The sequence below is a fragment of the Natator depressus genome, chromosome 1 (assembly GCF_965152275.1).
Source record: "Natator depressus isolate rNatDep1 chromosome 1, rNatDep2.hap1, whole genome shotgun sequence".
In the NCBI taxonomy this organism is placed as follows: Eukaryota; Metazoa; Chordata; order Testudines; family Cheloniidae; genus Natator; species Natator depressus.
Window position 1 is genome coordinate 98,488,794 of NC_134234.1, and position 25,522 is coordinate 98,514,315.

The 25,522-nt window shown below is 41.3% G+C and overlaps 2 protein-coding genes across 2 annotated transcripts in view; one reads left to right on the forward strand and one right to left on the reverse strand.

The window, feature by feature from the left end:
- UBAC2 (UBA domain containing 2) overlaps window positions 1–25,522 on the forward strand; it is a 159,132-nt gene that overhangs the window by 18,189 nt on the left and 115,421 nt on the right. Inside the window, exons 2-4 of the mRNA XM_074962994.1 lie at window positions 13,108–13,235; window positions 15,748–15,867; window positions 16,498–16,604. Coding sequence (XP_074819095.1) covers window positions 13,108–13,235; window positions 15,748–15,867; window positions 16,498–16,604 — 355 coding nt within the window. The remainder of the gene's footprint in view (window positions 1–13,107; window positions 13,236–15,747; window positions 15,868–16,497; window positions 16,605–25,522) is intronic.
- GPR18 (G protein-coupled receptor 18) lies at window positions 18,344–19,336 on the reverse strand. The gene has a single exon (XM_074944606.1). It carries the CDS (start codon window positions 19,334–19,336, stop codon window positions 18,344–18,346), a length of 993 nt encoding a protein of 330 aa, XP_074800707.1.

Here is a 25,522-nt window from a genome sequence, read left to right on the forward strand (position 1 = left end):
CAGGGTGTCACAACACTAACCCAAGCTGCAGCTGCTCATGTCCAGGAAGCCCCCTCGTCTCCCCTGTGGTGGGTGAGTGCTGAGGGTTGAAAGAGGGCTGCCATCACATGTGGCCTCCTCCCCTGCTGCAGCCCGCTGCCCCTCATGTAGCCTCACGGGGGATGGGGCTGCCCCTTGACAATGTGGGGCAAGAGTGGTGACTGTGGGCTGGGTGGGACGGGGGCGGATCACAGGGTCAGACACTCATCGAAGCCCCAGCAGCTGCTCTGGTGAGTGAGGTCCAGATGTCTCCTGGCCGGAAGCGCCCTTGGTGTCACCTCCCGGTGGGTGCCGGGAGAGGGGAGGGCTGCCAGTCATGTGTGCGTCTCCTCCCCCTCCTCAGGTGTAGCAGCAGCCAGCTGCCTCAGCCTGCCGCCAGCGCCGCTCGTGTGCTGTAGCCTAGCCTTAGGCAGCAGCAGCCAGCAACACAGGAGAGAGGGGAGCAGCCCGAAGCGGCAGGGCAGCTGCCTGCTTTCAATCAGGCAGGGATGCTCTGGGACCCCGGGGGAGGGGCACACGGGGGGAGGGGGCAGCAGGCGGGGGCTGGGGGATGCTCCAGGCAGGGCTGGGGGAGAGATCTGGCTCCAAACATTGGTGGAGCCGGGCCCCTGGGCCCTGAATATTCCTGGAGCCCAGGCACCAAGAGCCCATATAACTCACCGCCTCTGCTTGCATCCTGGATTTTCACATGGCATTCCACACACTCTACTTCGAACACTAGCCTTAGTGCCATACCTTACTTCTATATTTGGGAGACCTTGAGTCCCAGATGTACTTGTTTATTTAGAGGAAATGCTGTGCAGTGTTTCAGAGCCACTGTCTAGACCAGATTCTTGGGGGGCGGGGAGCATGTTTTTGTTTTATTTTTACCCTTAAATGCCTTGCTTCACATTTCTTTTTTGTTTAACTTTTACTGGTGGGTTGGAAGAAAAAGTACATGTATTTTCTTAGTAATTGACATTAGTGCTAATTGATGGACTTACTAGCTGAGAGAGTGGTGGCATGCCATAGGAGCAGCAGAATTGAATCATAGGCCATGTCTACATTATAAACTTTGGTTGATGGAAGTTACATTGGTGTACAGCTGCTGCAGTTTGTATACCACTCAGGTGCATGCATACTTGGCTGCTTGCATTGGAGCTGTGTGTAATCACCAGGAATGTTTGTGTGCAAGGTGCAGTGGACCATGGATACGTATGACAGTGCGCCACATGCCACCATCCAGTGCAATACCTTTTGGGACATTTTTGCATTGTTGTGTGGGTTAGTAATGACTCGCCCCGGGATCCCTAGGAGCTAAGGGTCAAGTTCTCAGTGTGCAAATTCTTCTGTCACATAATGGAATCCATATTCCATAATTTTCATGCTTTTTTTTTTTTTTTTAAATCTCTCAAACCCATGTGGGGCTTTTTGGTCTCTGACAGGGGTATGGTGCTCACATAGCTCTGCGCTACTCTCAAGAATGCTTCAAATACAAGACGTATGATCCTACCGTATTTGCAGACCTGCAAGAAGTACTGCAACAACTAGTTTCAGAGTAACAGCCGTGTTAGTCTGTATTCGCAAAAAGAAAAGGAGTACTTGTGGCACCTTAGAGACTAACCAATTTATTTGAGCATAAGCTTTCGTGAGCTACAGCTCACTTCATCGGATGCATTCTGTGGAAAGTACAGAAGATCTTTTTATACACACAAAGCATGAAAAAATGGGTGTTTACCACTACAAAAGGTTTTCTCTCCCCCCACCCCACTCTCCTGCTGGTAATAGCTTATCTAAAGTGATCACTCTCCTTACAATGTGTATGATGATCAAGTTGGGCCATTTCCAACACAAATCCAGGTGGGGAGAAAACCTGGATTTGTGCTGGAAATGGCCCAGCTTGATCATCATACACATTGTAAGGAGAGTGATCACTTTAGATAAGCTATTACCAGCAGGAGAGTGGGGTGGGGGGAGAGAAAACCTTTTGTAGTGGTAAACACCCATTTTTTCATGCTTTGTGTGTATAAAAAGATCTTCTGTAGTTTCCACAGTATGCATCCGATGAAGTGAGCTGTAGCTCACGAAAGCTTATGCTCAAATAAATTGGTTAGTCTCTAAGGTGCCACAAGTACTCCTTTCCTTTTTGCAACAACTAGGTTCATGAGCGTTTTTTTGAAGATAGTTTGCTGAGGAACATAGCAAAGAACAATTAAAAAGTGCTACTGTTTTCAAGGAGCAGTTACAGATGGTGGAGCACAGCTTCTAGGCTTGAGAAATGAGCACTGGCTAATGGGATCACATTGTAATACAGGTTTGGGATGACACGTAGTGGCTTCAGAACTTGCAGATGCGAAAAGCCACATTCCTGAATCTGTGTGACAGGTTTGCCCAAGCCCTCCGGTGCAGGGACATCAGAATGAGAGTTGCACTGACTGTGGAGAGGCAAGTGGCAATAGCAGTTTGGAAGCATGCAATGCCACGTTGCTACCACTCTAATTTTGGAGCTGGAAAATCTACATTGGGTGCTGCTGTCATGCAAGCATGTAGGGCTGCTAATCGTCTCCCGCTATGCAGGACTGTGAGTCTCAGCAGCATGCAGGACATAGTGGATGGATTTGCAGCAGTGGCGTTCCTGAACTGCGGTGGGGCGATAGATGGCGCACCCATCCTTATTTTGGCATTAGCCCACCTTGCCACAGAGGGGCTACTCTTCTATGGTTATGCAAGCATTTGTGGATCACTGGGGATGCTTAACCGATAACAATGTGGGCTGAACAGGGAAGACGCATGCCATTCACACCTTTAAGAGCACAGGACTCTTCGGAAAGCTGAAAGCAGAGACATTCTTTCCTGACCAGCAGATTATCATTGGCAATACTGAAATGCCAATAATGAATCTGAGGCATCAAGCGTATCACTTGTTCCTCTGGCTCATGAAGCTGGATACTGGCTACCTCGACAGCCCCAAAGAAAGATTCAGCTACTGGCTCAGCAGGTGCAGAATGACAGTTGAATGTGATTTTGGTAGACTGAAGGGACACTGGCAGTGCTTACTGACTAGACTGGATTTCACTGAGAAGAACAGCCCAGTGGATTATAGCTGCCTGTTGTGTCTTGCATAATATCTGAGGCAAAGGGGGAAAAGCTGCCACCAGGCTGGAGGGCCGAGGTTGAGCAGCTGTGTGACTTTGAACAGCAGACACAAGTGCTGTTACAAGAGCCCAACATGTAGCTATGTGGTTGGGACAGGCTTTGAAAGAGCATTTTAGCAGTCAGCCGCAGTAATGTTCTCTGCTGCTTTGATGGATTTGTTTGTCTTGTGTAATCTACAATATGTATTTGTTTCAGAGTAGCAGCCATGTTAGTCTGTATCCGCAAAAAGAACAGGAGTACTTGTGGTGCCTTAGAGACTAAATCTAATAAATTTGTTAGTCTCTAAGGTGCCACAAGTACTCCTGTTCTTAATATGTATTTGTGAGTCTTTGCCTGCTGGTATCTGTTCTGTTGGGCCTGGAGCTTTGGGTGTTTCTGTGAATTGTGTGGTGCTTGCTGTACATTTTTAAATATGGCTGAGGGTTTTCATGAAGCTATGAATTTTGTGGGGTTTGGTGTGCATTTAGCTGTTTGCCTTGACAATCACTATGCATTCTGCAATATTTGTTGTGAACTAATAAAGATAATTTGATTATCCCCAAAATAGCACTTGGAGTAGAGAAAAACAGTGTAGAAAATCCATGTGCGAAACCCCCCACATGCAATGTTATACACATTTTTAGCATAATTTAACTAGAGTGAAAATTTTAAAATTAGAAAGTAAGGGTTTATGTCTGTTTGGTGTATGTGTAGCCACAACAGACTACATTTGTTTTCTCAATTGTGGTTCTCACAGGTCTGTATATGTGAAGCTGTGGTTTTCCTTGCTGTCCCTTGGCATGGAGTGGTAGGGGTAATGGGGGTGTCCCACGTATGCCCCCAGAACACCTGACCCTGACGAGGAGAAAGAAGAGGACTAGGAATGACATGGTCTGCAAGCCAGTACTGCATCAGACTACTAACCAAGAGCTACAAGGGCCAATATGACCGACAGCTTTGAGAACAACAGAGGACAGGAGAAAGGCAGTGCTAGCAGGACAAGTAGTAGAAAATACAAGAGAACATGAAGGTTCTTCTCAGGCAGCAATTCCAAATGCTGCAGAGCCTGGTTTGACGTACAGGATCAAAAGTCCCAAACTCTCCACCAGTTGCAGTCTTTGGAGAACTTCATGTTTGCTGCTCACTACTCCCCACAACATACCATGTGGCATCACAAGTCAAAGATGCCATGCCAGAAGCTGCTGATAAAAACAGACAGTTGTCCCATGGATTTACAGTCACATGGGAGTTTCCTTCCCCTTTATCAGGTTCATCTGCCCTCACGTGACGGGTCTGTTTAGACTTTGGTGGAGACTTGAACAGGCACTGGCTCATGGCATGACTGGGGTTCCTTGCCCCCTTCCTCCTCTTCCTTGCTGTTTGTGGCAGGGGTCTCGTGCTGCTCCTCTGAGGTATCGAGAATCTGTATGGTATTTTTGGGGTCTCCACCAAGTATGGCAAGCAATTGGTTGTAAAAGTGGCAGGTCTGTGGTGCAGCACCATATCTATTGTGGTGCTCCCTGGCCTTGTGTTATTCCTCGCAAAGTTCTTTTGCTTGCACACTTACTACTGCTGATCCCTGTCGTATTCCTTTGCATGGGAAATGTAGGCAATGTACTCATAGATGTTTACGTTTCTACGGCTGGCCCTTGGTTATGCCTGCACAGCCTCTTCTCCTCACAGGCCCAGGAAATGCAGGATTTCCGATCTACTCCAGGCAGGATAACATGTGGCTCCTCTCTGTGTGCGTGGAGGCAATATAGTCAGTTGAGTAGGTGCACACTACATAAATGATCTGCTAGGTGTGCTTGCTGAGGTAGGTGTTCCAAAAACACGCAGGGGGCTTTCAAGATGTGGGAGTGGCTTCTGGGCTCTATGACTCCAGGGCAATAGAGTTTAAAATTGTGTCCATAGAAGTCAGTCACAGGGAATGGGGCGTTGTGGGGTAGCTGCTGGAAGACTACTAGAGTCGACACAGGTCATGCTATGTCTACACTCACACTGTGTCAAGCTAAGTAGGTCAGTCATAGCTTTACACCGTTCGGGATGGTGGTTTTACTACATTGCTGTAACATGGTGGTTTTACTACATTGCTTACGTTGGCTGAGACAAATTTAAGCGTAGACATGTACAAATAGGTCAATACCAGGCGACTTACATCGACTTAACTTCGTAGTGTAGACCAGGTCTGAGACTGTTGCTTCACCAATTTCCTATAAGCAGTCATCGTTAAGGACTGTCACAGGTTGGCTGGCCCCGGTAAATGAAGTAGGTCCAGCTACCCTGTGCCAGGACAGGTACTCGCATTTGGCCAATTAAGAGGGCAGGGCAGTACTGAGGGGCTATAAAAGGTCGGGGCGAGGTCCAGTGAGAGAGTGTCCGGCTGAGAGTCAGTCAGAAGACTAGAGCAGGTCTGTGGGGTAAGCTGCCGAATGCAGAAAACTCTCTGCAGGCCTTCCCTGATAAGAGGGAGGAATTGACTTGAAGAGTATATGTTTGGGACCTGGGAGAAGGCTGAAGGCAGAACAGCAAGAGCCATTTGCTGGCTGGCATCCCCATGCCAGAGGGCTGGAGAGGGCTGAAGGCAGAAGCAGTAGCAGATGGAGATGCAGATGCAGGCTAGCTCTGTAAGCTAGAGAGCTGGAGCCAAGGGTCAGAGAGGGCTGAAGACAGGGGAGCAGCAGAGACGCTTGCTTGCTGTCAGTCCAGGGCTGGAGAGCTGGACCCAGAGGAACAGTGGTGAGTGAGGGATGCTCCCTTGGCAAGAGAGGCTGTGGGGTTTCCTGCTGGGAAGATCAGGGTTGCACTCAGGTTGGAAGGGCTGTGGTAGCTGTTCTGGTGCAAGGACAGGAGAGCGCTAAACTAGAGAGTCGGGGTGTGGTGAGGGACGCTAGGACTGCATGTTGCATGTATTGTTTGGAATATGCTGGTGGAAATCTGGACTATGGTTGTGGGACTTTTGTTATCATATATGTGCATGGGACTTTGTAATAAATGAACCCTACAAGGACAATCTTTGTACTTGGGCGGACCCTTGCACCTTTTCTCGGGACTCTGAAGGAGGGAAACTGAGGTAGGCGTGCTTGTCATGGCATGGTCTGCCACTTGAAAGTGTTCCAGTCAGGCCTGCCCTATGGAAAGGATATTTGGTTATAAACCTACATGTTGCTAAATGGCAGGGCAATATGTACTGCCACTGTCCAGCTGGTTCTCTAACATTTTCAGTAAACTTGTAAAATGGTTAATCTAGAAGTGTTTATCTTTCTTAATAGTTTATTTGGACCAGGCAATGATGACATTTTGAGGACTTTACAGAGAACTGAGGTTACTGTTATTCATGTGACTTTCCCTGTGGGTGACTGTCATATTTACGGGTTAGTTGCTACTGTGGTTTTTTCACTTTGTGACATCTGTAAAAATAGCTAAATGCTTGTTTCCTCTATGGTAAGGTTGAAAAGTCTGAAGTGAAACCTAAATGCAGAGCATTAGTAAAAATATTTATCTACACTTCATGCAGATAATAAACACATTCAAAAGTTACTTTTGTGGCACATTCAAGGGCGTAATCATTTGATGGTAAAATACTGTGCATTAACTTCATTATAAAAATAGTTTGCCATTATGGAAACTACTTCTCTCTTGAGAGTTTTTAGTTCCTTTTTGCACTACATATTACATTGAACTGTGAAAAGAGTGTTAAAGTTTGCTTTAAACTCACAAAATTATTGAAATTCAAAGACAAATATCAAATCATTACAGGAAAATATAAATCACAATGGGAGACCATCTTTAACTACTGTCTAGCCAGCTATCTATCGGTTGTTACCTAGATTTTTGGTAACATCAACTTTAACGGTAAATTGTTACAGGGTTTTGAGAACTGTCTAATGTTTTTAAACTGATAAAGTAATCTAAGTATTCATTGTTAAAGATTAGCTCACTGGTATCAAAATGATAGGTGGGTGTTTTTGGGTAGTGGTTGAGGAATGTCTTCCATTTTGACTAATAGTTGTACATGTTTGATCCTTGCTTTTGAATTTCAGTGACTTTATGGAGTGCATAGCTTACTGTTTCAGATTGCAACATATTTTTAAGAATAAGATATTCTTTGTATCTCCCTGTGACATAAAAACTGTTTCACTATGTTCTTTTGCTTGATGTTTTCTCTCTTTTCCTTCTCTCTTCCCAAATTAAAATGCATGGCAGGAAAAGAGGAACGCTGTCCTTTTTCTGACAGTGGACACTACAAGATACTTCAGTGGAAACCCCGTAATGAAAAAAGCTAGTATGAAAGATCAGTGTTAGTAAGTTAAGAAGTCATATTTGTAATAAAGTAGAGTTAATATGGATAGAATAATTTATATATAAGCTGCCTCTTAAATCTCTGATGCCAAGTGGAGGAGGAGCTGGGTCAGGTTTCACCTCCAGCCAACATAAGTAACATGCAACAACACTTAATATCACCAATAGGCTGACACTCAAAGCTATGAAGTTCATGACTAAAGGATGTAGAAAGAACCATGCTGTTGATAGTAGTCACATATATGCAGTACAGTGGAACAGATTGCATATAATTTGGGGTTCTTCCATTTCTTGAGGTTCATTTTAGAACTATTCTGGATTTATGTGCTTAATGTACATTTTTTTTCTCCATGTGTGTTACCTGTGCAGAGGAAGGAGATCATCTGTATCAGGGGTTCTCAACCTTTTTCTCTCCAAGGCCCCCCATGACATATTCTAAAAACTCCAGGGCCCGGCGGGGGGGCCCTTGGCGCACAGGCCTTTGGCAGAGGTGTAGTTTGACTTCTGTTTTCGGGGGTTGGGACCAGCGGGGCTTGAGCCACCTCCACATGGCGGGGTCCAGAGAGGGAGTGTCACCTCCACCCCGTGACTCAACTCAGAAGGCCACCCAGACGGTCTGGGTTGTGGGGAGGGCATGCAACCAAAAATTATAACTCAGAGGAGGGGAGCTTAGCTCAAAAAGCTTGAAAACAGCTTAGGGTGCAGGGAGGAGGTAGCTAGGGTCTGAGTGTGGGCAGAGGGGTAGCTCAGGGTGCAGGGAGGTGGGCAGCTAGAAGCTGTATGCAGGCAGGGGATAGCTCAGGCTGCAGGGAGGGGGGTGGCTAGGGGCTGTGTGCAGGCATCGGGGTAGCACAGAGTGTAGGGAGAGGGGCATTAGGGGCTGTGTGCTGGGAGGACTCCCCTGTGGTCCCTGTTCCCGGAGGGGTCTGCCAGCCACAGAACTGGGTCTCCCCACCCGGGGGGCTCTTACTGACTGCCTCTGTGGGAGCAAAGGGGGCTGGGAGCTGAGGAGCAGCTTCAACCTGGGGCACCAGCAGAGAGGAGGGAATGCTGTGCTTTGGACCATGCACCAGCCAGAGCAGCAACTGCCCCACACTGTCTGGCTCCAGCTTCCTGCCTCCGACCGGACCAGGGGGCGGGGAGAGGAGATGTGGGGAGAGGTGTGGAGCTGCCCTTGGACTGCCTTGCACTTGCGCTGCAGTTTGAATGGGAGGTGGGGGAATGCCCTCTATGTCCCTAACTCTGTCCATGGGCTCAGGGCTTCTGCCCCAAAGAGAGCACCCGGGCTCAGGGCTCTGGGATTCAGCCCTGTACCTCCCGGTTTCAGCCTCGCGGGGGCACTGGGGATTGAGGTTTCAGCCCCATGCCTCCTGGCTTGAGCCCCATGGGGGGCACCAGGGATCGGGGCTTCAGCCCTGCGCCTCCCAGCTTCAGCCCAATGGGGAGGGAGAAAGGGGGGACGTCGGGGATCCGAGCTTCAGCCGTGGGGCCCCACAGCCCCCTTTAAAGGGCTTGCAGAACCCCAGGGGGCCATGGACTCCTGGTTGAGAACCACTGGTCTGTACTATCTTCCTCCCCACTCATCACCATACTCTCTTTCCAGATATGCACCTTTCTAGTGTGCAGCAGGTGTTGTAGTTGGGGCATTCTCACAGTGGATCCATCTTGGTGCCTACTAGACATTTTTCAGGGTATATTGGTATATTCTCCCCCACCCCCACTATTTAGTAATTTAATAGGGGCCTTGTCATTCCTTCCATTTGAAGGCTTTCTCCCCCACACCTTCTCTGCCTCATTCCCCTTGTCCTGGCTGGGCCTGGCAGTGGGTGAGAGATTCCTCCCATTCACAGCCCCATCTCTCAGGGCAGTGGTTGGGGATCGGAGGAGGATGTGCCTCATGTAAAGGGTGAAGGTGGAGGGGAATGGGGCAGCAGTGACCCCCAGCCCTGGGAAGGGCAGAGATCCCACATGTTTGAACCAAGATCTGGGGGATCTTTACCCCCTGAGCGTGAGCTGCGATTTGGCGCTGCCCTTCTATAGAGGTGGTCTGGGCCTTTCTATCTGCCCTTCGTGTGTGAGCCAGGATACTAAAAGCCCAATGGAAGGGGAATGACCATTCCCACTGAGACGAATGGGAGCAATTCAGATGTCTGAGAGTTATTGTTTCAGGCTGTATCCATCTTCATCATGTGTTCTCATTTGGCTGAGAATAGCTCACTGAATGTTCACTTCACACCTCCGTGCGCCTCCTGTGCCTCAAATGAATGTGTATAGCCTTGTTCCCAGATACTAGGCCCTGATTTGGAGTAGAGATGATGCTCCACTCTCCTGTTCCTTCCTGCTTCTACCTGGTACATGCACTCCTTACAGCCCTGTGACCCCTCTAAATTTACATGGGGCGGGTAGGGTCAAGTGGGAGTGTGGAGCTGGTGCGTGTATGGAGGGTTCTAAGTGGGATGGGGGTGGTCAGATCAATGGTATGATGAAGCGAATGTTAGAGGAGCCAAGGTAGCGCTGGGGGAGTCTGAGCAGTTGAAAGTAATATGGGAGGGGTCAGAACAGTGGAATCTGGGGTGAGTAGGAGGGGATCTGAGTTGTGCAGTAGGAGTTGGTGAAGTTCGCCTCTGTCCCCCAAAAGTCCCCATATCCACGCCTCTCCATGTCTGTCTCCTGCCCGCCAAAAATGTCTCTAGTGACTTCATGCTAGTCCTTGTGCTGCTGTTGCATCCTCCCCACAGCTCTTCAACCTGCACGCCCTGTGCTGTTGCCTGCCTCTTCCTGGAGAGGATGGTTGAGGAGGAAGAACTAGTGTGTGCTGGACATGCAGAGAAATGGGAGACAAGGAGATGATGCAAAGGCATGGAAGAAAAGGCCATGCAGCCAGTGCATTCTGTGGGTGGGGTAATCCTTGCTGAGGAGCCAGAGGCAATGGAGAGGGAGAGCTGGGCTGAGGTATGTGGGAAGGTGCCGAGAAACTTTTTTTTTTTTAAACCAAGGAAATTAAATGCCCCAAACCTTCATTAACATGGAGTTAAGGTTGCCTGGTGGTACCTTGTGTCCTTCCAGAGTGTGGAGAGGGCTAAGCTTAAACCTCTGAAAACCAAAAAATGAAAAGTTATAGTACACGCCACAATGCATCCTTAATTCTGTCCTAACCACATATTAGCAATGTACTGTCGTAGATGCTACAGAACACACAGAGAATGGAACATCTGAGCACTGCAGGATAAAGTTGAACAACACCTCTTTGTCTGAGCAAAACTTGAGTTTAGGTCAGGCCTAACAAACAGGAGCTGCCTACACTCAAACACTGTGCCCACTCACACAAACCACCTCAGACTTGCTATATCTTATCGTCCCTTTACTCTTGTGTAGCTTTGCACTCGCTCACTCACTCTCTTTCATCCCAGATCATCTTTGCAGACATGGAGTAGTACAGCATTGCCATTCACTCCTGTCCATGGCTTGTTCTTTCATTAAACCCAGCCTGATTGTGTCCCTGTGTACGATGTCCTATGGTGTAGTCAGTCAGACTGATCTTGATTATGTTTGCATTATTTTCTTTGGCATCCTATCACCTGTTTTCAGCAGTCTCTGCACCATCATAATCTTTTAGATTTATAGCCAGTCCTGTACTCTGATTTCACATTCTACTGTCCTTTTAACTTCTTCGTTTGTCTTAAAAATCATTCCATTTTACACCTGCCATGTTTTGAAGAACTCTCATCTGTACTGCCTCCAACCTTCTGGTGTCTTTTTAATTTAATGCAGTTGCTTCCACGACTTCTCTTGGTAGCTTAACCTTTGCATCACCCTTATTTAACCCAGTGGCTATTGCCAGTTTATGGTAGCCAGAATTAAGTTTGTGTTGTGGGGGTACTTTAAGTCTTTTGCTAATTTTCAACAGGTCAGCCACTCTCCGTTCTGGAAGGGCATGAGGCACTACTGGGCAACCTTAACTCTGTGTTACGATGGTTTTGGGTAATTATAGTATCAATTCCCCCTTTTAAAGCATTTATAATGGGATTTTTTATTAGAATGAAATATTTTACATAATTTGTTTAAACCATGGTACAGTGCAAAAATAAAACACTCTATCTGCTTCGAACAACAACAAAATGTCTGTCCTACTTGTTGTGGATTGTACGTGGTGAGATAACAAGCAATATGAAACGTCTTCCTAGGTAGATTACAACAATCCCATTCTATGTATTTGACACACTTGGCATATGGTTTAATAATAATCAAATTATTAATTTGGGGAGAGATTAGTAAAAGTACAAGTGCAAGTAACCATTGTAGTATTAATTTAATTGGAATATATAGGCCCAAAGAGTCAAAGGTGTTAACAAGATCCGGTCATTATCCAGTGTTAAACAGTGTTAAACAAGGTTTGGTATACAGAAACCTCAACTTGCTTAGTACCACTGCAAACAGAGCATTAGAAATTAAGACTTTATTAAAGATACAGAAAAGAAGGAAAAACAGTTAAAGCATTGGACATGTAAGTATAAATAAGGCTTTCATTTTAACAACATCCCTTGTTCCCTTTCCCTTTAGCTGACAAGAATATTTAGAAGGGAAAAAAACTGGTTTGACAGTTTCTTGGGATGGTATTAAAGATGCTAATAAAGACATCCTTTTGGGGAAAAGAGAAAAAATTAGCAGAGCTGGGCTGGAGCCTTCATTGGCGGTGATGGTGTTAAAGTCTGATCCCATTTCCTAGAAGACAAATCAAGACAAATGCACACAAAAGGGGAGAAAAAAGAACAGCAGAGAGAAAATGCAGCTTCTGTGTCTGGTGGTGACTCTCACTTCAACCTCACTGCTGGAAAAACGCAGGCACAGGACATGATCTTTTCAGCTGCTCAGAAACATGACAAACTCACTCCAGAATCAAGCTATTTAGGGCATTGCTTTTAGCTGCCTCTTCTGACCATAGGCTTTCAGAATATACAGTGTTGGGCAGCTAAGCTAGATTCTTATTAATCAGAAGACAAAAGGAGAGAGATAGGAAAGAAAATAAATTAGGTGGGGAAGGAAAAGGATACATGGAGTATGGGGAAGAGAGAGAAACTTGCACATCCCACATGGTGTTTGGGATAGAGCTGGAGCTGGTAGAAAGGGCGGTATCATTGTGATTCTTCTTTCTGGCCTGGGTCCAGTCAGAACATATTTCAGGACCAGGATTAAGAAGGGCCAAGGTGGTAACCATGATGGTGAAGCTCACTCCAGTAGCCAAATTTTCTCCCGAAGTCTCTTTCTTTAATGACCCCATAAAGGAAAAATGCGTGGAATAGCCCTTCCCCTCATTATGTTGGTCACCATTTAGGCCTAGTTTCTGACAAACCAGTTTTGGTTCATTTATTTCCTATTCCGCGTTTTCCTTGTTTACTAAGCATGATCTTAACACAGTCCTTGAATTATATCCGCAGGCCTGTTTGTTTGGACTAATGCAATCTTTCTGTCTCCCTTTCGTACCTTTTCCCATCAACATTTGTCATAGTAGGTTATTGTGACATCTTATGAACTTTCATGCTGATTCCAGTGCTATTTCATCCTCCTTTCACTTGTTTTATTAAGTTGCTTTTTAAATCTGAGGTCTCTCACTCTGAGGATTTGTTGTTGTTGTTGTTTTGTTTTTTTTTTAAGATAAAGCACCTCTGTCAAAGAGTCTTTTATTAGTTCCAAGTGCCCTGTCGGTTCTATTGACTCTGCTCTTCCAACATTATCAGAAGTTCTTCACATATAACCTACAAGCTGTAAAAGAGGATTTTCAGGTAAATTTAAATTCATTTATGTAGAAGGGGAAGGGATTTCTAAATATTAACTCTGTCCTCCTTGATTCCCCAGTGTATTTCTCCTGTAGTATTCTCCCCCACCTCCCCCACCTGCATTGTCTTGGACTCTGGGCTTGTTTACTTGGGAAGTTAGTTCATAAAAAGATAGGGTGTGAATTTAAAACACAATTGTTTAGCCAAACTGCACAAAGGCACTTTAGTCCACCTGGCTAGTTAGTTAGCTGCTGTGCTAACTTCCTATGTAGGCAAGTCCTTAAATCACCAATCTGTTACCATCACTACTCCCATTTAGGCCATATCGCCACCCATGAGAGATTTTTTTCACTTCTGCTAAAACAAACCGTCAGAGTACCTCTCATTTTCTTCTTCTGGGACGCTGATATTATTTCATCATCTGTCTTTCAACAGAGGAGAATGTGAGCCTTGTATAACTTGAGCATAAATTATGGTCATGTCTACACTGCCACTTATGTCGGAAAAACTTGTGTCGCTCAGGGGGATGAAAAAACACCCCCATCCCCCTGAGCAACGTAATTCTTGCTGGCATAAGGGGTAGTGTGCACGGCACTATGTTGCCAGGAGAGCTTCTCCCGCCAACACAGCTAGTGCCGCTCGTTGAGAGGGTTTTTTTATGTTGATGGGAGAGTTCTCTCCTGTCAGCATAGACTGGCTACACAAGAGATCTTACAGCAGCGCAGCTGCATTGGTACATCTGTGCCACTGTAAGCTTGCTAGTGTAGACATGGCCAAACACATTTAATAGTATATGATCCTTTGATGTGAATAGGAATAATTTTGTTGTGTTCATCGATTTATTTTGTGGTGGAGGGGAGTATTGTAATCATCTAGCCTGATCTGCATAACGCAGGACATAGATTTTCACCCAGAGATTCGTGCATCTAGCCCAATTACTTGAGCATCATTTTTAGAAAGACACAAAATCTCATTGTAAAGACTCCAAATGAGGGAGAATTTGCCATAAGCTTGAGTAGTCTGCTCCATTGGCTAATTACCCTCACAGTTAAAAAATTGCAACTTATTTCCAGTTTGAAGTTGGTTGCCTTCAGCTTCCAGGCATTGAATCTTGTAATGCCTTTGTCTGCTTAATTAAAGAGCCTTCTAGTATCAATATTAATCTTCAATACAATATTCTGTATTTAAATAACATTACTGTAAAGTGCTCTTCATTTTTGGAGGCTGCATACCATTGCTCAGCAGAAAAGAGCTAACAAGTGACTCTTACTATCTTCCCCAAATGTGTTTGTCTTCAGACCCTAAAAGGTCAACTGAAAAGCTCCCCAAAATGTGCCCTTGACTGGTTCTTCATGCTGCATAAAGACTGTTCTGAAGGACTTTTGTTTGTTTTTGTTTAGTTCCAGTCTTTTCTGCTTGTTTAAGTTAAAAATACTAGGTTGTCACTGTCCTATTTTTTTTTTCTGGAGGTTTTCCAAAGAGCTTTGAGAGACCTGAACAGTAGTATCACATGAGATTATGATTTAGTTATCCCCGCTACTCCTAATCCCACTCTGGGTAGGATGAGAAGCTGAATAGATTCCTTATGTCATTGCCGTTTTCAGTCTGGTCTGCATTTAAAATTTAGGTTGACATAGCTATAACAGTCAGGGGTGAGAAAAATCCACATAGCCGTAGCGATACCAACATAACCCTCAGTTTAAATGCAAATAGGTTGATGAAAGAACTTGGGGAAGTAAAGTTTCTACAGCAATGGAAACCCCCCTTCCATCGCTGTTGGTTACATCTATGCTATGCCATGGATATGCTGCTATATTCCCTGAAGTATAGACATGGCCTCTGTGTATTCAGTTGTGGGGAGGGAGAGCTTCATCCCAGCAGCTCAGATTACAGCTTCATGTAATATCACTGTTCAGGTCTTCCAAATATCTCATTAAGGTCCTACGTAAAAAGAGGGAAATGAGGACCTGATGTTTCTGATAGTTCAAGTATAGGAATCAAGCAGAATAAAATATTGGAGAAAAAGTTTTTTACATTATAAAGGAACAGTAAGGGCAAACCCGTATTTTGTTTAACTTTTGCTTTGCAGTTCATCCTAAAGGGAGTCCTAAAATCACTTGATTTTCTTTATGCTGCTGAAAAATAGTTAATGGTAGCAGTTCCCTGTTGAAAGGAACCAAATTTTTCTGTTATCAGCACTGCTATATGCAAGTATCTGGGGAAAGCATGGTATATTAGTATTTGTAAATGTGAACTATCGAAGATGAGTTGATTTGATTTGAATAGTAAGATAGTTTAAAAAAGAAAATCTTACTTGAAAATGTTTTATTTTTTTAAACAAACTTTCTAATATCTACTAATCATTTTAGGAAAATGATTAAAGAAATATGTGGACCACTGTATTTACTCTGACTGTTGTCACTAAATGTTTCCTCCTCTTTTGTATTATGTTAAACCTAAACACACATCCTCTGAAGGATGGGAGAGAATTAAATATCTTGGTGCTTTTATATTTTAGATTTGGAGACTTGTATTTGGGAGAACAGTATGTCTTGATCTGAAAGATGCGTTCTGCAATAGCTTGCTCATTTATAACTTTAGGATATTTGAAAGAAGATATGGCAGCCGAAAATTTTCAGTAAGTGCCACTTCTGTCATTTTCAATACCCACAATGATTGCTAAATCCTCTGGTCTCACATTATTGTCAGATATTTATCTTGTTGTCTTTGTGGAGAGATACTTTGTTTCATATTATGTAAGCTAACCAATTTTTTTGACTAGCATGTTGGATTTTAAATATTATGTTAAGGTTTATTCTTAATTGAGATTTTATTTCCATTAATCAATTAATGTATTTTTAATTGGTATTTTTATCCGTAAATCACAATTGAATAACCACAGAACATTTTTAGCATTTTTTCATGTTATAACTAATGGCTCAATCTAAGAAAAAAATGTTGGTAGGGTACAGCAAGTTTTATGTGGTCCGTGAAAGTGAATTTTATTGAACAATCCACTTCTTTATACTTCTTGAAGATGAGAGAGACTGGTCTGGTAAACCCATGTTGTAAAATTGTCCTGTAATGCTCAAGGAAATAAACTTAGCTTAATTGAACTATTAAAATAGACTTTTTCAACTTTAAAAATTAGAGCTTCTGCCTCAGAGCTTTATGTCATCCATATGTTTAATCTTATAGAATTAACTAGCTCCAGTTAAATTAATTAATTAATGTTTGGGACTTATCTGTGTTGTTTTTTCCTTTTCAGTCCTTTTTATTTGGCTCCTGGATGCTGTCTGCTTTGTTTGATCTTCTCCTTGTAGAAGCTGTGCAATATGCATTTGGCATCACCATCAGCAGTTTGCCTTCTGGATTGTAAGTAGTTCTTAATGGGCTTGGTTTTGTCTTAGATACTATTTCAAGGGATTACTTAGCACAGATTTGAGTAAAATAACCTACTAATGTAACCCTTCAAATGCAGTATATCCTTTTTGTAAAACGTAAATGTTCTTGGCATTAATATTCATTTGTATAACACTATTTTCCAAATATGACCTGCAGTAGAGTTGAAATATTTTTAGTATTACACTTCCACTTTGTGATGACTTTCAATTCCACAACATTGTCTTTTTCTCTGTCTTGGAGTAACTAAAAGGAGTTACCTTGCAGTGCTGGCATCTTTTAAGCTTTACCCAGTACAGTGTTCTTGAATATTTGTTTTTATTTCACAGTCTTTTAAGTGTTAACTATGCTGCTGAAAGCACAAAACTAATGTTACTGTAACTCACTTTTTAAAATATGCAAAACTGTATGCATTTCATACTGGAAGGTACTTCATTAGTTCACATTTCAAAACTCTTGAGTTTTATAGGACATTATGTATATGTGTATTGCATTTCATATTTGAAGAGTGAAGTGTTTAAAGCTTAAGATTCTTTAGGAGCTCAGTTTCAAATAAGCTGCTTTTGAGATTTGTATAATAAAAAGAACAGAAAACTAGATGGCTAACTCAGTATTTGCATTTAGGTTCACGCTTTAGAGTGGTCAACCTCACATAGTTAGGGGTTTCCATATGCTGCATGCTCTTTGGTATTAAGAAAAGATTTTATAGTCACTGTTTTCTAATGTCAAATGTAAGGGCTTTCGGTTTCTGATCCTTAGTATATCTGATGAAAAAACATTAGACATTCTCATAAGCATGTGGAAAGTTATACTGTAGTTAGCCCACTAAAAAAATGTGGTTTTTGTTAGACTTTCTAAGGTTAGCTATTATAAGGGTCTTGTAGTGTGTCAGTATTCGGAAAGATTAGACGTGGGATGAACACTATTTGTATGTCTGTATAAATGAAATCCATTATTCGGGAACAAAGTATATACTATCTGTTTTAAGCTTTAGGGTATTCCAGACATTAGCGATGTTGTATATTACACTTACAGGAAATAATTAACAATTTGAATAATTTATCTCTTCTACTATTCAGTGTACTTTTTATTTGTGATTACAGAATTTCATTAGTTTTAGGGTGTCAAAATACAGCTACATAAAATCTCTTTTATGTAAACCAAATGTAAATATCAATTAAAGAAACTTTCTCTTCAGTTCATGTTTTTGTTCTCTTGGAAAAAGCTGAACTTATGAATATAATAGATACTTTGATTTTATATACTATCTGGCATGTAAATATAAAATCTTAATGCATCATGTATAAGTAGATATGTTAACTAGTGGTCACACTAAAATTCTGCAGAGCTGCATGTGCTTTATTTAAATTGTATATACACTAGCATGGACATTGACTCTTTTACACCTGGAAATATTTACATTTGATTGAGAGGCAGTACATCATGGACAATATATTTATTTGCCTGCTTCCCCCAGACGGTAGATCATAAATATTTTAGTTCTCCTGGATTTACTGTGAAAAATGTAAAACACATTGATGAAACATACATATTTTAACTCATTGGTATTCCACTTGTCCCACAATTATGCTACCACAGATCTAATGTGTTCCAATATTGCAAACTCCAGAGCATTCTTGAATATAACCAAGTTGAAATGTCAGACTTCAGTGAAAGTCACTTGGCCACATTATAAGCATCTTCTGATTTTTTTATATCATTTCACTGTTTATATTACTTAGTGACCTTAAACTCCCAGATCGAAAACTCTTCCTGCGCACGCTTCGAAGATAGTTGCGATAAAGCATGACACTGATGACTCTAGCCTGAAATTGTTTAGAAACAATGTAGTACAGAATAACATCTAAGCACGTACTGAGATTCATGAGAAAGGTGGTAAAGGCTGCCCACGGATTGTAACTCTGGTCTTCGTCTTGCAGCATCAGGAAGGCAAAACAAATGTGGAAGGGCACAAAGCAGACAAGCACTTGCACAATCAGAGTAATTATAATTTTTATAGATCTTTCTTTAGCTTTGGGTTTCAGTTTGGAAGTCCTGCCATGGACAAAATGGTAAATAATGACTAGATAGCATCCAATCATGATAAACAGGGGAATCAAGAAAAAAAAAATCAAACGAGAAAAATTTAACATATTGACTTCCTTTAGATGGATGATATCGAGCATCTTCATGCAGGTAGTAAAATTTGAGGCTTTATCTGGATCCGAATATAAAAATAGCAGAGGGGAAGTTGATGCAAGGGTCATTATCCAGATACCAATGCAAGCTAGCAGAGCTTTCCTTGTATTCCTAAGTTCTTTGATGTGTTTGGGCTGGACAATGGCCATATATCTATCAACACTTATAAAAGCAAGCAGCCACAGAGCAATGCTTGGATAAAACACAGTGAAAGCACCAAGAATCCGACAGAATATATCTCCAAATGGCCAAGCTTTCTTTGCATAGTAGGTTATCCGAAAAGGTACGGACAATATAAAAATTAAGTCAAGTAATGCGACATTCATCATATAGACTGTTATAGTTGTTCTTTTCTTGGTGGTGCAGCTGAAGACCCATAGTGCAGTGATGTTCACTAGCAATCCAATTATGAATATAAAACTATAAAAGACAAGTGATGCAATCCTGTACTCTTCTGGGTGCCAGTTTCCTGGCATAATGTTTTGATTCTGATGGTATTCATTCATATTTTTTTCCTCTTAAAACATAATCCCTAAGAACAAATGAAGTAAATAATGAGTAATTAAATTACAATAAAAATTAGAGTTGGAAATTTGTATAGAAGCAAAACAGGTTGTTCTTATTTCTTGACCACAATTATTTTTTAAAACTCATTTAAAAATAATTGCAGTCAAGAAATAAAAATACATTATTGTAACTCCCAAAACATGCTAGGCTTACTCTATCAACATAATGTCTGCCCCAAAGAGATTACATATAGTATCAAACTTGTAGGGAGTGATGTGTTATTTAATACAGTAAATTAAAATATAATTATAGATTTAAAAAAAAATTAACTAATTAAAAATGTGTCTTGTAAAAGGATTTCCTAAATATAATGAGAAAATTTGAAGTCAGTGATTGCTGAGTGTTGTTATGTTTCGCTTTTTGTTTGTTTGTGTTACTGTAGCATCTAGCAGTCCCAGCCAGGGACCAGGATCCCACTGTGCTAAGCGCTATACAAACACAGAACAAAAAGACAGTCCCTGCTCTCATGAGCTTACAGTATCTGAAGTTTGCTGTTTTAAACAGTTGCAAATTAAACAGAACTCTTCTACTTGTCCTTAAATTTTGTAAGTAGCCTTTTCTAAAGAAAATACTCCTCAAAAGTATATTTTGTTTTAAAAATTAATTACTAAAATTGAGTAATAAAAAGAACAAATAAACATGAAATTTGGTGTAGTTCCTATACACAAGGAAAAATATCAGTTGTGAATTTTAGCTACAAACTGCATAGTTCCCAATAGAACATATGAATGGAAAAAAAGAAAAAGGTAGCTTAATACCTACTTAGATTCTAAGTATAGTATCCATACCCAGGGTTTGAAAAAAATTTGCCAGATACATACTAGTGAGAAGACTACATTTATAACTTTTATTTTAATACAAAAATTCGCAATGGAGAATGAACCATGCAAATTTCACGGCACTGTCCTTGTGGGAAGCTGCTGGGCAAAGGGTCAGCATTTTTTGTATCAGCCTCTTTGTCATAAGTGTTTGAAAACTGAAGTTTCATGCTGCTACCTCAGCTGCTGAAAGAGAACAAGAAACTTTCTTTCTTTCTCCACCCTATTTTGGTGCAGTGGTCTACTATGTGACATCCTTAGCCTCTTGGTGGTTGCCAGTGTGCCTGTGCTACTGTACCCTTCCCCCAGCTTCGTAGTTCCTGAAAGGAAAGAAGAATGTGTTCTAGTGTTCCTGCAGCCTCCTGGCTGCTTTGTGTATGGTAGGGTTCTCTATTACTCGACCCTTGACCCAGCCTCCTGACACTTGGGGGTGGGGGTGGGCTGGGATCACTGCTACTTTATTCCTTCCCCAATACCCTTCGTGTGTGTGTGAGAGAGAGAGATCTCCTTGCCCCCAGTAATTGAATAGTTCCCAGTCCCTGACTGATACTGCTCATGGTTTTCCCAAGCAGCAGAGGAATGCAATTTCCATGAGGTGTCAGTGGACATTTTAGGCTTGTAAGTGACAAAAGCATTTAAAGAGTAATTTAGTTCACTGTTACTCTCTGTATTTTTTTTAATCTTTTATCTTTTCACTGTAATGTCTGCCATCTACTTTACTTACTAATACAGAGCTTCCAGATTAGACCCATGGTTTGTTTAGTCCAATATTCTGGCTGAAAATGGCCAGTTACAGATGCTTTTGAGGAGACTACCCCTATACTGAACAATAATGACATGACCTGTCTATATGGGAAATTTCTTCCTAATCCCTGTCAGTTAGGGTTAACTTCTGCCTTGAAATGTGTGGTTTTATCTCTCTCACTTTTTGTTGTTGTTCTCTATAATGGAACTGTAGTTTATTTCATTGTACACACAAATAAATCCTATCCTCTTGGTCTCAATGAAGTTTTCTCATTCATACAAAATGTTGCTGATTATTTGAGGATGATTTAGTCATTAAAGTGAAAATGTTAGTGTAACGGCAATAAAGTAAAATGGACTATTACATTCGGAATGGAAAAATTATGTAGTGTATTGTGGTGACAAGGAAGGAGATTTGGAGGGAGTTTCAGAAATGCCTCTGAAGTGGTCGGCCCAGAGGATGGGTCAAATTAAAAGGAATATTTTTAAAAGATATTGAGGCACATCAGAAGAAGGATGGGACACATCCCAAAAGTGGGATTCTGTTAATGTGCAGCATAGTGATGAAATCTTATCTACCGATCAATCAATTCAATTTTGATAATGTTTTCATAAAGATATTCTTTTCCTAAGAAGTTACAAAAAAAATAACAAAAAATTTGTTTAATAAAATGTAAGTATAAATATTAATCAGTATTATGGGAAATATACCAACATGTTTGGGAACTGACTCCTGAAAACACTCCCAGCAACAGTTACATTTTTGTTTTTGTTTTAGGCAGTGTGTATCCTCAAACTTTTCATTCCTTCTTTCTCTTTATGGGTTTTAGATTTCTCTCTATAGTGATTAAGTGCCTGTGATATACTTCTGAGCTCCTACACAAATTTTATAAATATAATGATTGCAGTGTACAATAGTAGTATATGCATAAATCTGCTCATCCATACTCCATGTTGCTTGTGGCCTGTAGCTTACTTGTAGGGTCTAGTTAGTTTATTAGATGTGCCATTCTGAGACAAGTAAATGAGGGCACATATTGTAACAACGAGGGTTTTTTTAATTGTTGTTGAAGACCTAATTCCCAACCTTATTTGCTTTAAAATGTGTGTCAGGAGTCTGGCATGTAGATGCTACACAGGTAAGAAATACCTACGTATTTTGGGGACGGGGGCGGGGAGGTTTGATGTATGTATAAATAAATGCAACTATGACTGAAATCAAGCCTTTGCTGCATGCATGGATATCCATTAATACCCATGAGAGAGCAGTATATGTAGATCTTCATTGTGTGCATTTGAGCTGAGAATTTTGCCCCCATTACTATATTTAGTGATGGGAATATTTAGCTGTTTAAACTGAATAAGTGGATTTATCAAAAGGTCTTAAAGGAGGTCACTGGTTTCCAAATGATAAGATTTAATGATTAGTGGAGGTTTTTAGGGTATTGTGAAAAGACTTTCTTGTTGCTGATCCATACAAGTATTGTCATTCATTTTTTATATATATTTTTTTTAAATTGTGGGTGGTGTGTGAACAACTAGTCAAGATGATAAGCTCACCTGAGTGCTGTTTTGGGGACTTTCAGGACAAAGGCAGAATTGGTTCTTCCTGATTTTGACTGAGAGCTAGTACACTTATACATATAAAATCTATATCTATAAAGAGCTAAACTACTTTTGGAATGATTGCTCAGTTTTTTGGGGTTCTTGACGCATACATTTTTTTTTTTTTGTTACCATCTCTCTGCCTCCATCAAATGTCCGCATAAATCTTCTGTAGTTTGGGTGTATTTATGGTAATCAGCAAGGTCCAGTATGTTTGCCCATTCAATATATGCAAATCATTTTACTATCTAAACTACTTAGCATCAACATTGATTTTTACCTGTTACTTATGGAAGGGTTCAATTAATTATTAAAATACTGTGACTGCATGTGGTGTTAAAAAAAATCTGTTTGCTTGAATTTACAGTCATATAATGCAGCTGTTATTTAAAGTCCTTATTAGGAGTGGAATTAAGCTTCCTTTTATTAGTTGTAGAACAATTCATATTTTTAAAGAAGGAAGTCAATCTTAATAATAAATATTGACATCTAAGTTACTTTTATGCTCAACATGAAAATAATTGATCAAACATTACTTACCTTTATGCACTATAAAGTTACTTCAGTGATGCTTGTTTTGTACCCTCTGATCTGTAGAAGGTTTAGACTTGCTTCTGTGTGTCCAACTTAAACTTACTAAAATAGAAACCCTCCTGCATAGTCAGGAAATGATGACGTAATGAAGCCAGCTCTGGGTTCTCTTATTGGTTTATATGTATTTTAAACATTTTTGTTAATTTGTATGTAGACCGATCATGTCCTTTAACTTGCCAGGTTTGTCAGCTGACAGAATTCTAACATTTTTCAGCAGGTATGCTTTTATAATATTTCTGTCTTTAAAATCAGTTTCTTTGCAGAGCATACATAATACAACTAACTCCCTTTGGCTGAAGTGTTTTGGGAATATCAAAAATATTTGGATAATTGATGTTTATTGAATACATTATTTGCATGAGGGAAATAACCAAGTTTTGGTTAAAAGGAAGTTTCTGATAAATAGAGTTTTAAATATTTTGCACAGACCATAATCTCCTCTTGTGGAAATCCCCATTGTACTTGCATTGCCTTGAACTGGTAGTCAGCCTGAAAATGAAAGAAACTCATTACATTTGAAATAGAAAGCTTGAATTACTTGTATGCATTGTGTATCTATATCTATATATTCTTGTTGGCAAAGTAATGGTGCTTTAATATCTTTATAGCTTTCTAAAATAATACTAAATAGCCATCATCTGAGAGCTTGCCAGAAAAACACTATAAACTGTTCTTACACCTGGGGATCAATTTTTTTAATAAAAGGCACATGAAGGGAAACATCAGTATTTTCAGTATTTCCTTTGACCAGAGAAATGACATCTTTTTTTTTTAATCAAATAAAAAATTTAATGTTATGAGCCCTTCAGTATGTCCCATGTTAATTATACTTCTTTATCAGGGCCAGATAAAATCTGTTTGGAAATTTTTTATATATTTTTAGATATTTGGCAATTATTGTATGTATTACAGTGACACTCATCATATAGTGAAAAATTCTGTAGTTCTTAATCTTTATTCTAGCAAATCTCTCAATAATGTCAGTAGGAGTTTCTCAGAAGTAAGGATCAAGACAGACCTGCAGGATTTGGGCCTTAGTGAAGTGGAATCAAAGTCCTAATTTGCATCACTGCATTCTATTAGAGACCTAGAGTCCTGTCACTTCTCTATGAAAATGGGTTGTTGGCCTCAGCCTGAATTTAGTGGATAGGTATTTACATCACTCACGTCAGCGTGCATGGTTGTATAGTCAGAGAGTGAGATATCTTTAACTGTTTCGTATGGAACTAGTTTAGAGGAACTAATCTTGAGCTACGCATGTGATAATTTCAAAGTCATTCCAAATGAAACAAGCATTAAACTCTAGCCAGTCAACCCCCCCCAGACACCTAACACATCCCAGCTTCTCAGGATGCTGCAGCTTTTGTTCACAAATGATTTTGTGGTGATTGCTTGTAAAATTGTATCTTTTAAGACACTGCTTAATCATAAAATGTTAAACATCTTAAGAAACTAGTGTGTTTTAAGGGTTGCAAGGTGGCAGTTGGTGTTGTAGTTCAACAATGTTAGAACACTGAAGTTCACTTACAGTGGAGTGAATCACCTGTGTGATATCTTCAGACTGAGTAAAAGTTCCCTGAAATGCTTTTTCTTGGTCTCCAGCATTCATTATGCCGCGCTGGATCCTATGCAGAACTCATGGAAGAGAGTATCCAGGGTGCCGAGCTCCTCCTTCCCCCCACAAGAATACTTTATTATTTGAGAAGTAACATACAGTATACCATATAAACAAATGGAAAATGCAAAACAAGTACAGAATTAATTCTGGCTCTGGATGGAAAACAGCTGTGTGTTTAGTTCGGGATGGGAGGGATGCTGTGCAGTGAGCTCCCTCAGGTTGCTGTTCATGTTAGAGGAAAATGGCTGGCCTTGCTCTCTCTCCTGTTGAACAGGAGATGAAGTTGAAGATGCCATGTAGTTGCCTCATTGGACTACCAGTGAAGGGTATAGAGATCTTGTTTCAAGTTATCTTCTTCCTCTATGCTACAGTGCCAAGAGAAGGTTAAAGGGATGGACTTTAATTGGCATCTCTTGTGATGGTGACTTTGTTGTAGGGTAGTGACTGACATCTTGGCTCAGGTTGGCTACCTTAGCTATGTCTGGGTGTTTTCTCTAACCTGGCTCCTGTTGACACACACAAGTCTCTAACCTGAATTTAGTGGTGCTTTCAACTCGGCTTCCTGGCCCATCCTGGGATAGGAACTGAAATCCAGATGCTGCTATCATTTGGGCTGGTAACCAGCCCACTTTATAGTGAGGATGCAGGAAAAACGACTCAAGTGCTGATAGTCCTCCAATGCCTTCCCTTAATTCCCTGCATGTACTCAGAAGGACAGACTCATTCTCCCATAGTTCTCTGGGAAA